General features: G+C 42.7%; 1 protein-coding gene across 2 annotated transcripts in view; it reads left to right on the top strand.

The window, feature by feature from the left end:
• cckbrb (cholecystokinin B receptor b) overlaps positions 1–13,476 on the top strand; it is a 57,065-nt gene extending 43,589 nt beyond the window's left edge. The window contains exons 4-5 of one of the 2 annotated variants that reach the window (XM_067444944.1): positions 9,221–9,348; positions 11,673–13,476. In XM_067444944.1, coding sequence (XP_067301045.1) covers positions 9,221–9,348; positions 11,673–12,202 — 658 coding nt within the window. In that variant the 3' untranslated portion in view covers positions 12,203–13,476. Of the gene's footprint in view, positions 1–9,220; positions 9,427–11,672 lie in introns of both variants that reach the window. The other variant, XM_067444943.1, reaches the window with a different exon arrangement.
• The last annotated feature ends 1,175 nt before the right edge of the window (positions 13,477–14,651 follow it).

The raw sequence follows: 14,651 nt of genomic DNA, 5'->3' as shown, positions 1-14,651 counted from the left end.
ACCAGAGAGACTCAAATGTGGTCCCTCCTCGGACAACAGTGTCCAAAAAACCTGCATAGATCACTAAACCACATCTCTGACTGGCTGATATGCAAAGAAATTTTTTTTTGAAACTCTATTTTGGTAGGGCCATAGAGTAAAGATTTTTTAAAAATAATTTTATACAAATGTAATACTTTTATTTTTAGATTTAAAAAGATGTTTTTAGCAAATTGATACAAAGTGACAGTGAAGACTAATTTTTCAAAATATTTCTATTTTTAATAAATGCTGTTCCCTTTCAGTCAGTACACTACGAGTTACGTCAGTAACTGACGGAATGGGGTTTTTTCTAAGAACCCAATCGCGGTCGAGATCTACAAAATGACTCAATGGCATGAAAATGCCACGGGTCTGTGGAATTTGCATATCGCAACTCTGCCCCACCTTGTGGGTATATAAGGAGTTGCATTGCACTCTCACATTATGTTAATGCTTTGGAGCCGAGTGTTACTTGCCTTCCTGTGCTTCATACTCTTGATTGCTTCATAGTCAAAATGAGTGTCTCTCCAGGGTGTTGGTGTTACGGCATGCTTCAGCGAGTTCCACATTCCTGTCTGATCTGTGCAGTAATCTTGCACAGCATGCACAGTCTCCCTGGGCATCTCGGCATTCTGCAGAGCAAAAATCTAGGTCCACTGCTGTGGGCCATGGCTCAACCTGGGAGTCTGATTGAACACGTTTCCTCAACTCCCTTATCTCCCAGGATGGGCTATTCGGCAGGGTGATCAAAGGACTTTGCCCAACAGTTCTCAGCCGCAGAGAAGCAGACTGCTTCCTCCACCCCGCTGCTGGCACAGACACCTCAGCCTTCTTCCTGTCAAGGCAACCCTCCTGTGACTCATGCCCCTCCTGTTTTGCCACAGCAGCAGCCTCCACCTGGGAGGTGGTCACAGAAAGAGGGCCCAGCCCATCTTTGCCTTGGAGCCTGCTAAACAGTAGGGCAAGCGTTGCTCCTGAGACGGGCTGCTCTGAGGTGAACTCGTTTCTTTCCCAGGAGATGGTAGCAGGACCACTCCTTCCCCTGGTGGCGAGCGGGGGGAGAATATTTTGTTTTTCCCCTTCCGCAGCTGGCCTCATGGTCGGCCACTCTCAACCCCTCTATCGCCAGTCCCCTATCAGATAAGACCCGCGTGGAATACTGGTCCTTTCCGTGGTCTCATTTGTCAGGGCATGGAATTCAACCCCACCCACACCCAGGGATGCTCCCAAGCCTCCCATATCTGGGTCGTAATTCCGACTCTCTGCCCCATCATGGGTAAACCTGTGGTTCAGCCCTTGTGCCACTCAGGCAACACAGAGTTTGCATCCTGAACTTGATGAGGGGAGATAGCAGTGATGTTATCTGCCTGGCATAGAGCTCCCTTTGAGCCCTTGCAGTCTCAGAGTTGAAGTTCCTTTCAATGAAAGTCTTGATTGCCCTGGCTTCTATCAAGAGGGTAGGGGACCTGCAGGCATTTTCAGTTGACAAAGCGTGCCTGGAATTTGGGCACATATTTACTCAGCTGAGTTCCTCAGTAAGCCCTGAGTTCCCTATATCGAGGGAACTTCGCACTGTGTCGGAACGACGAATTTGGTGATGCTCCCTAAGCATCAGTGTCTCTGAAGTATGAATGAAACTAGTCCAATCCTGATTGGTGTTACGTCATGACGTAGTTGCGACAGTATACCTGGAAGCTATAAAGGGGAGCCCGGCACATTGTAGCATCAGTTATCGCTCTTCAGCATAGTGCTCTGTGTGAATTGTCTGTCTATTTACTGTTGTTTGTCCCTCATTTATATAAATATATATAAAAATAAATAATATGGCGACTGAGTTTAAGAGGTGTGTGCACCCGTGTCCCGCTTCATTTCGGGAGCGGATACACACTCTCTATGTGTACAGTGCCTGGGCATTCAGCATGCTCAGGCGGCTCTCAAAGGAGCTGCCTGCAGTCATTGTGAGCTGCTGACGCTCTGGGTGCTGTGCTCGCTGTTGGCTGTCTTTGATGAGGCCGGCCAACCACGTGAGCCCCGTGGTTCTGGGCCTGCAGCCGCCGAGGTGGCCCAGCGTCGCAGATCATGGGGCTCACAACTGGATTTGTCAGCAGAGATTGAGACTGCCGAGGCACTTTCTCAATTTTCCTCTGACAGTTCAGAGATTCTCCTTCCTCGTGTGGATGCCGGTGCTGTGGCCTCTTCCCCCGGGGTGGAGAACCCAATGTTGATTCTCTCCAGTTCCGAGGAACCGGACGAGATCAACATCGAGGTGGGTGGAGCTGAATATATGTCGCCACCTCCTCCACCCGCACAAGAGGAGGTTATTCAGGTGCTGACCCGCGCTGTGTTCAAATTAAATATCGAGTGGCCACAGGAGAGACACGAGATCCAGCCATCAAGCAGACTGGATTATTGGTTTCTCTCCCGCCGGGCTCAGACACCTAGCCGGGGCTGGCCATTTTTTACGGACCTGCATAATGAGTTATGGCAGGCCTTACATAATAAACAGGCCTTATTCAGCGTGTATTTCCAACCCCCCTGTGCTAGATTATTCCAATGTTCTGGGGTGCGCAAGGCCTGCTATGGGACGATGCCGACTACGGGTGGAAGATGCTCTTGCGGGCTATCTGTCACTCGAATTGGCATCGTCCCTTAAAGTCCCGGTACTGCCCACCAAGCCATGCAGGGACACATCAGCGTTGGTGGGCAGGACATATATGACGGCGGGTCAGGCTGGTAGTTCCCTGCACACGCTATCTATCTTGCAGGCATACCAGGTCGACCTCCTTAAAGAGCTAGACGGGGGTGAGGGTCCCTCTCCGGAGGACATCCTCGAACTTAGAAAGGCTGCTGATTTGTCTATTCGTGTCACCAAGGAGACGGCCCATGCCATCGGCCGCTCCATGGCCTCAATGGTGACGGTGGAGAGACACCTATGGTTAAATCTATCAAGGAAGAAGGAGAAAGATAAATCATTTATCCTGGATTCCCCGATCTCACCTTCTGGCCTGTTTGGCAACGCCGTTAATTCGGTCGTTGACAGGTTTCATGAGGCGAAGAAACATTCAGCGGCCTTTCAACAGTTCCTCGCTCGTCGGCCAAAATCTGTGAAGGCTGCCACGAGTTTCTCCCGGAGCCTGGCAACAGAGGAGGCGCTCTCACCAGCAGGCTTCTGTGCAGAAGGGCAATCTAAGGAACATCCTTCTCGCTAAGAAGGCTGCTGGGAAGAAATCCTAGCCGCGGCAGGATTTCTAAGAGCGGCCTCTCTCGCGCGAGGGCAATTGAGGTTGCCTCTCACGTGGCGCTCTTAATGGGAAAACGATGTGGTAATCCCGGTCTTAACAGACACTTCATCGTTTTCCCACAGACAGGTGGTGCTCCAGTCGCCTCAAGAAAGACCTGCGACTGGACAGCACATGTGTCCACATACCGAAAATCGTCTTCAGCTCTCTGCCAGGGCATTCGCTTCAGGGAACGAAGAACGAAGATCAGTTAATATCCAAACCAGCCTCGAGAGGCTGATTCCCTTAGTAGATTATCTCGGCGCATGGAAATGCGAATATATCCACATGGGTCCTGCATACTGTAGAAATAGGGTACAGACTGCAGTTCGATCACCCTCCTCCAAAATTCAATGGGGTGACATGGACTGCAGTGGTGCCAGAGCGGGTTCGGGTAATGGAACAAGAAGTAGAATCCTTGCTGACAAAGGGAGCCATAGAACGGGTCCCACCATCGGAGAGGGAGGCCGGGTTCTACAGCCGGTACTTTATAGTTACAAAAAACTTCATTGCCACAGGAAGTTTTTGAGGTTCGCTTTCGGGGGCGAAGCGTACCAATATCGAGTGCTTCCGTGCGGTCTAGCTCTTTCCCCTCGCACATTTGTCAAATGTGTGGATGCAGCTCTGGCTCCACTGAGACTTCAGGGCGTCCGTGTGCTAAATTATATCGACGACTGGCTAATACTGGCACAGTTGTATGAGATGGCATTTCAACATTGAGATGTAGTTCTGGCATATATTCAATGCTTGGGGGTGAGGCTCAACACGAAAAAGAGCGTGTAGACGCCAGCCCAGAAAACAAGTTTTCTGGGGCTAATATGGGATTCAGTTTCGATGCGGGCGCAACTGTCCCCCGCACGAGTCGAGACCATTCTGGCGATAGTCTCAGGAATAAGGCTGGGCCACAGCATCACTGTAAAACACTTCCAGAAAGTATTGGGGCATCTAACATCATTCCGTTCGGCCTGCTACACATGAGGTCCCTACAGTGGTGGCGAAAAACCAAAGGGTCTTCCCCCCATAGGAACCCGTTCCGTATGATCAGTAATGCGCAAATGCCTTTGTGCTCTAGTTATATGGAAGAAAGTTTGGTTTCTGTACCAGGGGCCAGTGCTGGGAGCATCATGTTGCCAGAAAACCGTTTCAACAGATACCTCCCTAACTTGTTGGGGTGTGGTCATCGAAGGCTGCTTTGCGAGGGGTCCAAGGGAGGAACGTCATTCCACCTGGCACATAAATTGCCTAGAAATGATGGCGGTCTACAGAGCTCTGAGGAGTTTTTTCCTGAAACTTCTTGGGCACCACGTTTTGGTCCGTACAGACAATATGTCAGTCGTGGCATACCTGAACCACCAGGGGGGGTTGAGATCACGCCCCCTATGCAAATTGGCGCATCTCATTCTCCGTTGGTCACAAGGGAAACTGTTATCCTTCAGGGCAATGTACATCCCGGGGATACAGAATCAGGGGGCAGACATACTGTCGAGGCCCGGGGAATGGCGGCTCCACCCAGAGGTGGTGGAGTCAATATGCAAGAGGTTCGGCCCAGTGGAAGTGGATCTGTTCGCGTCTCGAGAGACGTCCCATTGTCGACTGTGGTTCTCCCTCACACATCCAGCCCCGCTGGGGTTGGATGCCATGGTACAGACGTGGCCGAGACTGCGTCTGTACGCATTTCCCCCAATCGCTCTGCTCCCAGGGGTCCTGGAGAGAGTCCGGCAACAAGGAGTCAGTCTTCTTCTGGTGGCTCCTCGTTAGCCGACTCGAGTTTGGTTCTCGGATATAATAGCTCTGCTGGTGGGTCCCCTGTGGTAGGTTCCCTATGAGGAGGGACCTCCTATCGCAGGCAGGGGGCACCATATTTCATCCCCGCCCGAAATATGGAATCTTTGGGGTACCGAGAAGATGGGCTACCAGCAGACATTATGGAGACCCTACTTAATTCCAGGGCCCCATCTACAAGGAGACTGTACAGCCTCAAGTGGAATGTTTTTGCTACTTGGTGTAGAGAACGTGAGGTGGACCCAGTTAACTGCCCAGTGGTTTCAGTGCTGGAGTTCCTCCAAAATCGTTTCTCTGCAGGGCTTACCCCGTCCACATTTAAGGTGTTTGTGGCAGCTATTGGAGCTTTCCACGCACCGCTAAGTGATGGGCCTCTAGGGGGGCACCATTTGGTTGTACATTTCCTCCACGGGGCACGGAAGATAAGGCCTGTAGTCCATACCAGGGTACCAACATGGGATCTGGCAGTAGTGCTCGAGGGTCTGGCTGAGGCCCCCTTCCAACCACTGGAATCGGCAGAACCTAAGAAACTGACACTTAAAGTAGCATTCCTCCTAGCTAGTACCTCTCTTAGGAGAGTGGGGGATCTTCAGGCCTTGACAGTTACGCCGAGTTTGCCCCCGGAGGAGTCAAAGCCATACTGCACCCTAGACCTGGCTACATGCCTAAGGTCCCGTCCAGTGTGGTCAGGTCCTTGGTCCTTCAGGCGTTTCATCCCCCGCCCTACGTGACGGCGGAAGAAGGGAGACTGTTCCTCTTGTGCCCGGTTCGGGCCCTGAGGGTGTATTTGGTAATTGGATTGTGCAAGCTATAGCCTTGGCATATCAGGTGCGCAATCTGCCTTCACCTATAGCCTTGAGGGCCCATTCCACCAGGGGCATGGCCTCCTCAGTGGCCCTTCTCTCCAGAGTTCCTATGCAGGACATCTGCGAAGCGGCCGGTTGGGCTACTCAGCACACTTTTATAAGATTTTACAGCTTGCACCTCCTTGCGACACCTGGCGGCAGGGTGCTCCAGTCTTAATTGTGCCTGGTTTCCAGTTTCACAATGGGGCAGGCGTACCCTTGGTGTGGTCTAGTGGGTACTCATTTGCGGAAAAAAAAAAACGTTGTTCTGACGCAGTGCAAAGTTCCCTCGATATAGGGAACATCTCGTGTTATGTATATAACCCTTTTTCCCTGAGAGGGAACGAGCACTACGTCTCGTCGCCACACCGCGTATAGCCTGAGAGCGCTTGCTTCATCGCGATAATTGATGCTACAATGCGCCGGGCTCCCCTTTAAAGCTTCCGGGTATGCCTTCACATCTATGTCATGACGTAACACCAAGGATTGGACTAGTTTTATTCATACTTCAGAGACGCTGATGCTTAGGGAGCATCCCCAAATTCTTCGTTCCGACTCAGTGCTCGTTCCCTCTCAGTGAACAAGGGTTATATACATAACCCGAGATGTCCCTTCAGCACTGTCGACACAGACACAAGAGTCAGGTCAGCTCAGGAAACTGGAAGACAGCCGTTGCATCAGAAATGTTTCTTAAAGAGGTAAATCAGGATATTAAAATAATTTCTGAAAGATCATGTGACTGAAGACTGGCATAATGATGCTGAAAATGTGAATAAAGTACATTTGAAAATTTCACAATTGTACCGTATTTTGTTAACAAAATAAAAGCTGCCTTGGAAAGCAGAAGTTATATGAAAATGTTTTTGAAAGAAGACCTCTGCTTTCCAAGGCAGCTTTTATTTTGTTAACAAAATACGGTACAATTGTGAAATTTTCAAATGTACTTTATTCACATTTTCAGCATCATTATGCCAGTCTTCAGTCACATGATCTTTCAGAAATTATTTTAATATCCTGATTTACCTCTTTAAGAAACATTTCTGATTAGTATCAGTGTTGAAAACAGTTGTGTTGCTTAATACAATAGGTACATTTTAGGTACAATAGGTACAATAGTGGTGAAAAGAGTACTGAAAAAGCCTACTTCTAAAGGTAGAAGTACTGTTACTTCTCAAAAAATGTAGTTCTAGTAGAGTAAAAGTACCTGTCCTAAATACTACTCAAAGTAGGAGTAAAAAGTAGCCATTTTAAAAGTACTCAAGAGAAGTGAGTAGTGAGTATTATGCTTTAAATGTTATTCCACTTTATACCCTGCAAATTAAAAATGTACCTTACTCTTTTATGGATGATTCTCAGTAAAAAACAAAACAAAACAAAAAACATAAGATCACCAACAGTAGTTCAATATTTCTTTGACTATTTATTTTTATTTTTGACTGATAGCACTAAAAATACAGCCATGTAATATTTTTAGAAAGCCACTGATAATCTGGTAACATTTATGATAACCATTCTTTAAAGGTTTTCTTTTGGTTAATTAAAAACGTTTGCAAAGTGCTGTAAAAAGCAGAGTTCTTTCTTTTCAAGACACATTCATTGTACTGCTTTAATTTCAATAGATGTTTTCTCTGTAAAAAGAATACACAAAAGAAATCAAAATAGATTAACTCACAATTTCCACCACAGATTCTTTTTGCTTGCAATTAAAAAAATAAACCTGATTTAAATCTAATGTTTTATTAAAGTTATTTGCTATATGGACTTCAGTTTTAAATCACCATGTGAGATCATATTACATTAAAATATTCACTTCAATATGCTGACAAAAAGCAGGTTTAATGCGTTTACATTTTAAAACAAAATTCATTTAAGGGATAAAAATCTAGCAGTGCAGATCGGTTAATCCTAATGCACTTTGAAGCCTGGCAAACAATCAAGGAAAATGAAGTGTTGCACCGTAAGCATGGGCAGAGCTAACAGAATGCAGACCATTTGTGCATGTATTAGAAAATGTAATATTCTGCGGTCAATTTTTATTATTTGTTTAAGGCGATTTGATGATTTCACTCATCATACAGTAAACGGCCACAACCCCCTTTCATAGATTGTGCGTTCCTCTCACTCTAGGTCGTGGTGGTTGATTTGACGGAGTCACACGAGTGACGCATGGAGACACTGGACTGATTATTCATCTTAGCTTATCACGTTGACAATAAATAAATATAGGCCTAATGTAGCGATGGCAGGTTTAGGGAAAATAGTGCAGTAAAAGTACCAATAGAGCACTAAATATGTACCCAATTAAAATTAAAAAGTTTAAACCACTTAAAAACGTACAATTCCTGAGAAAAACTACTCAATTACAGTAACGAGAGTATTTATAATTCATTACTCAACTGTATATATATATTTTCCCTAAACCTGCCGTCGCTACATTAGGCGTATATTTATTTATTGTCAACGTGATAATATAGGATGATCCCAATTTGTTTTATAGTAGTGTACATTAAGATAATAAGTTTGTTACTTATAGAAAAATAATTTAACACTAACCATGTTATGTTACAAGTTATCTTACTTGTAAACTTTACTATCTTTTAAAATGAAACCTCTTTATTTAAAACATGGGTTGCTCATTTCTGTTTTTAAAGCCCTTAGAACGCATGACACAGATGCTGACGCATGACACAGATGCTGTCGATAGAGTTTAAATTGTTTTGAACCTGGAAAATTCCTTTAATGGGAAAAGCATCCTGTTATTACTCAGTCATAATGCAACATTATTGGCTCTCTGTGTCTGTCTCTGTACAAGACAAAGACAGAAAAACATTTTGAGAAGGAGCCCGGGTCTTACATATCAGCCTGGTGCCCCTTGTGGAACATTCATGTTTTATGACGGCTGTTGCTACGTAGACAGCGAGGGATGACAACAGTACCCCCCACCCCCTCTGAGTTTGCTTGTACACATTCCTTATTCTTTCTGAATATTCTGTTAAAGCAATGAGTCAGAATAGGATAGGCATTACAGGAATTTTATCACAGGTAATAGGTGTTAGCACATCTCAAATATTCTCTTCAAGATGTGTAAATGCATGGCTTCTGATCAAGCACATCTGATTTTAATTACTCAAATTTAAATTCAATTTATTATAATCAGATTATAATCAGAATTTATATAACTACAGTATAGAGTTTACACAATGGTGGATTATCCACAAGTGGTGACCCTTGGGGAAATATACAAGCAATCTTGTGTGATAATGGAGAGTTTCAAAAAGTATCTCTTTGTTTCAGGTGCATCCTGTTGCTATTTGTTCTGTTCTTCATTCCTGGAGTGGTGATGATCATTGCTTACGGGCTCATATCTCGAGAGCTCTACCGTGGCATACAGTTCGAATTGGAACAGAAGAAGGGACAATGCGGTGAGACCTATGAAGGCGATAACACATTACAGTCTGATTTTGTGTCATGTTTTAGAAAGCCCCAGACCATCCCAAAAGGTATTAACCGTTCTAGTAACTGTGAACATATTGCATGACCTGCCCTGAGGATTTAATTGTCTGTGTGTAGAGTTGTGGCCATCTGTTTGTGAATGAGACCCAATTTCCTAAGTAATGACCTATAGGACTTTCAAAAAAGATAATTGCAGCTGTGCAAAATTTCCGTAACTGCCCCTTAAAAAAAGCAGGCAATATAAACTTGAATATTTTCTTTAAATTGCTCATTGAAGGAGCCTTTAGAAGTTAATATCTGCTGGATTGCTTTGATTATGTCCCATCCTGAATTCCGCTGTTCTGACTAAATCACATTCTATTAATGTTATAAATATGACCCATTTCCCCTGGGCCGCAGCAATCTAGCATTCAAAACTCTCCGGTGCTGAGTCACCACTCTACCCATTAAGATGTTTTCAATTGAATTAGCACAATGTCATTTCCTTTCACATTTTTATTGGTAACAATTTGTGCAAAAGAAGGAAACTCAAGAATGTCAAAATATAACAGTATTTATATAACACCGCTGTGTGGTCTTATGAAGGTAACTTGTATAGTGAAAGATACAAGGGTTGGAAATTATAATGTACAAATTATGATTCCAATGAATAACTCCTTAAAGGTATACTTCACCGTGTTTTCATTTTAAACTGTGTCATTCCCTTAACTAAAACGAGTTGATACATACCTCTCTCGTCTGAGTACGTGCAGTTAATCTCTTTGACGCGCAGTGACGTTCTGATAGCCTTTAGCTTAGCCCACTAAGCCCAGTTCATTCACTATGGTACCAAACAGAGATCAAGTTAGAAGTGACCAAACACCTTCCCTATTTAAATACAATTACACGAATAGTTGAACAACCTAGTATGGTGACACAAAATAAAATGTGTTGCTTTTCTTAGCAGGTTAAAATGGAACTATAATGCATGGTGGAATAGCACTTCTGTGAGTACTTCGACTTGCCGCGGTAAAAAGTCACGCCTGAAAAAAATCCATCAATAGGGAGGAGGGGGAGATGTGAGGGAGGATTTTTCAAAATGAAGGCGGGGATTCTCAACTCTGGCCGTTGGAGGAAACGTTGAAGAAAAAGTCTGTAGGAAAGTGGACCTCAAGGGCCAGAGTTGAGAACCCTTGCCTTAAGAAATTGGTCACTAACTTCAAAATACTTTTCAAAACTAATTTAACTCAATCACACAAAGTGATTTACTAAAGTTTGCTCTTGTCAGTTTACCAGTATTTGCGCCATTATGTACAGCTGAAAAAAAGCATGTCTTAAACCAGATGCCAACTGGTAGATTGTGTTGGTCATTGTGGAAATGACCGGCTGCGTCTGAAATTCTTTCATTTGCGTGTCATCGGTAGATAACATGCTGAACTTTCAACTCCCTTCTGCACTTGTTTAGAATTGCGCTCTCATGCTAATTTGCCCTGTTTAAATCTGGCCCTAAAAGTATGAGTTTGAGACTGATTTGAGTCATTTTGTTTAAAAATAAGAGTTCAAAAGATTATTTTGACCATGATTGATTCAATTCATTATTACAGCTTTTGTGTATTTGTATTCATCTTCTCTCCACACATCTATTTAACCTGCTAAACTGAAATTACATTTAAGCAATAACTTCAGTCTTCATAAATATTATATTTTAAGATGAATTCAAATTGAAAATCTACAATTACTCTATATTGATAATATTCATTAAAGGGTTAGTTCACCCCAAAATGAAAATTCGTCATTAATTACTTACCCTTATGTCGTTCAACACCCGCAAGACCTCTGCTCATCTTTAGAACACAAATGAGTAATTAGGGTAATTAGGGTAAAAGTTAATTAGGGTAAAAGTAATTAATGAGAGAATTTTCATTTCATTTTTGGGTGAACTAAACCTTTAATTGAAAAAAGAAAACCAACAATGACCAAACGATTATGTTCTTCTCGTTTTGTTTTTCTTTATTTTTCTCCTCCATCTATTTAATCATACATGGCCACATTTAAACTGCAAAGACTGTCATCTTTCATACACAACCAATAGAAAACAAAACTTGTGCTGCATGTCATGACATACAAAAAATAAAGACTAAAACCAGAGCTAAGCTAAAACTTGAACACTTTGCTTTTCCTGCCACCTTGCAAGAACTTCAGTACATTCAGGAAATGCAAAATCTTCTTCAAAATGGAAGCATCCGCATGATGTGTGTTTATCTGTACTCCCTCAGAGCTTCTTTTTAAGGAAAATGCCATTTTTCTTCTCTAGGAATGAAAAATGGTATCAGCGCCACTGTCTTATGTAGTAACGACGACGGAGACGGCTGTTACATCCAGGTGTCCAAAAGGCCCAACTCCATGGAGATGTCAGCCCTCACTCCAACAGGCTCCGCAAAGGTGGATCGACCTCGCAGTAATACCTCTGAGGCTAAACTGATGGCAAAGAAGCGAGTGATCCGTATGCTGATCGTCATCGTGGCCATGTTCTTCATCTGCTGGATGCCCCTATACTCCGTTAACACATGGAAAGCGTTTGACCTTCCCTCCGCCCACAGGGCTCTCTCTGGAGCCCCCATCTCATTCATCCACCTGCTGTCCTACACATCTGCATGTGTCAACCCTATCATCTACTGCTTTATGAACAAGCGTTTTCGAAAGGCCCTTATCACCACGTTCTCTTGCTGCTGCTGGCCCTGCCGTAGAAGAGGCTTCAGGGAAGGTGACGATGAGGTCACTGCCACCGGTGTGTCCATGTCTAAGTTCAACTACACCACTGTCAGCACAATGGGACCATGCTGATTCTCAGAAGACCAAGGCTGGGAAAGATTGAGGAGAATAGGGGTTGATGTTGACGTAGTTTATACTTTGGTAGGAGAGAGTAGCTGCATTCAAAATGAACAGACTTAGATTGTTTATCGCCTACTTGCAACCAAGCACCACATGATACATCATCATCTGTCATTGTTTTATAGTCATGACATACTTACTAGAGACTTGTATAAATATATATACTTAAGGTGGCATCCCACAAGTCGACCTAAAATAACTCGGTTTGAGAGGTTACACCAACCTCATCTTCTTCTTGAAGTTCATTCTCTCAGTCATTAAGAATGCAAAGGTTTTTTTTTTTGTTTGTTTTTTTCTGACTGAATAAGAATGTCATTTTGGTGTAGCAGAACTCCATAACACACTCATTTATGCAACCACAATGAATAACAATCAGCGTTTGATGCACAGTATGTGGCTTAGAGTTTGCTGAGGAGAAGTTTGGATCAGATGCAAGCCTAACAGCGGTTCTTCAGAATGAGAAGAAGCTCATTGGTCGGCCTTATCGTGATAATGATAATGTCAAAAATGCTTTTGTCAGAGTCAGCTAGACCATCATCTCAGCAGGAATAAGAGTTTCTGGGGCTTTTAGCGCTCACTGAGAGACGGAGACATGCACGGATGTTCTCATACAACTATGTAAATGATTGAAAATAGCTATAGGAATGCCAGCCTTAGACATTTTATGTTAAGTTATCCTTTTGTTGTAGTTTTAAGTGCCTGTATAATTTAAAAAATCAGAGGTCAATGTTTTCTTCAGAGTTGTAGTCGCACAATGTAAAATATTTCACTGATCAGAACTCTTGAACACTGAAATATAACAGCTCTCCAAAGTCTGAGCCATCAATCTTTTAGTAAAAGTCACAATATTCTACAGTATTACAAAAACTTAATGTGGTGGTTAATGTTCATAGTCTGTTGGTAGACAAGACAATGGTTTTGGAAATTGGTTTCATCCCATTTTTTGCAGCCAAAGAGGTTTTGTTTTGTTTTTAAAGTCATCCTTCGTGGCCTTCACAATCTGTGTCTCATCGTCTTGAGTGTCTTTAAATGCATCACCTCAACTGAATGAGAAGATTAGACCCCCAATTAGGATGAATTTATGCCAATCTGTCATAATCTCATAGACTGATTTATGACTGCTTTTACATGCCCTCATACATTTGATAGATATAAGCTTATTAAGGTCTTCCCAGATGGTCCTCGTCAAATAAGATCACTCAAACCTGATTTGCAATTGTTCCATTTCTCCTTCTTTTAAAAGATAACATTTTTTTTTTTTTTTTTTTTTTTTTTTTTGTGGCTGGTTAGAAAGAGAGAGAGAGAGAGACTTGATTAAATGTCAGATATGTTTGACTGCCATGGGACCCAAAAATTTGAACCACTTTTGGTTGAAAACATCAGTTTGATTACTGACTTTAAGTAAAATTAAAGTGCTGCCACAGTGAGAAAGCGCAGTGATGAGTTCATTGCCCTTCCTCAGCCACTTTGATTTTAATAACTGAGAAAGAAAATTAAGCTGAAACTCATAACATTAAATAGGATATTATGACACCTTCAGTGGATTAAAACAAGAATTTTCTTTCTGCCTGGCCATAAAAAAGTCGCGAATTAAATAGGCGAATGTTTAAGGGGTCAATGATTGGATTATTATTGCAGTGATTATTATGTGTCTAGAATGTTATACTGTATGTTTTGCAACAACTCTTCTAACACTAATTGATGGAGTTTGTAGATTTTCATTTCTTAAACAATCATGTAGGAAGACACATTATGGCCATATTAACCTAGCTAGCCTAGATTCATCAGGCTCAAACAGTGAACGAATGGTTGGGAGGGAGCATGAAGGATCATTTTCACACATGAATTGGAGTCCAGCCCTTAAATTCATTGGAAGTTAGAGTAGACAAAGTTCTTGACTCTTAAATTGCAAGTGTAACTTAATGGAAATAACATCACATTTATTTCCATCTAGAGGTGTATACATTTTTGGTCAAGATCTACATGGTTGTTTAAGAAATGAAAATCTACACACTCTATCAATTACGGTTAAAAGAGCTGTTGTCAAACATATAAGATGCTAGAAACATAATAATCACTGCAATAATTACCCAATCATAGACTCTTAAGCATTTGCCTATTTAAATCAAAACAGCAACTTTTTTTTTACACTGTTCATGTTGAAAATGTGACTCATTTGCAGTTTGCATTCAACTATTATAATTACTAACATTAGAACTTATTAGAAAAATGGTCACATTCACATTCAGTCAACCCCTCGGGTATTTTAGACTTTTAAAATATATAAAACAATAATAACTAATTATGATTCATGTAATGATATTTTTCAAATCCTCTGTAATGAAAGAAAACCAAACAATGGGCAATATAAATGAAGCAATTTGTGATCTACACACATTTC

This window comes from Pseudorasbora parva, chromosome 5 (genome assembly GCF_024679245.1).
Source record: "Pseudorasbora parva isolate DD20220531a chromosome 5, ASM2467924v1, whole genome shotgun sequence".
Lineage (NCBI taxonomy): Eukaryota > Metazoa > Chordata > Actinopteri > Cypriniformes > Gobionidae > Pseudorasbora > Pseudorasbora parva.
Note: the sequence above shows the minus strand (reverse complement) of the source record. Positions and strands in the feature narration are given on the sequence as shown.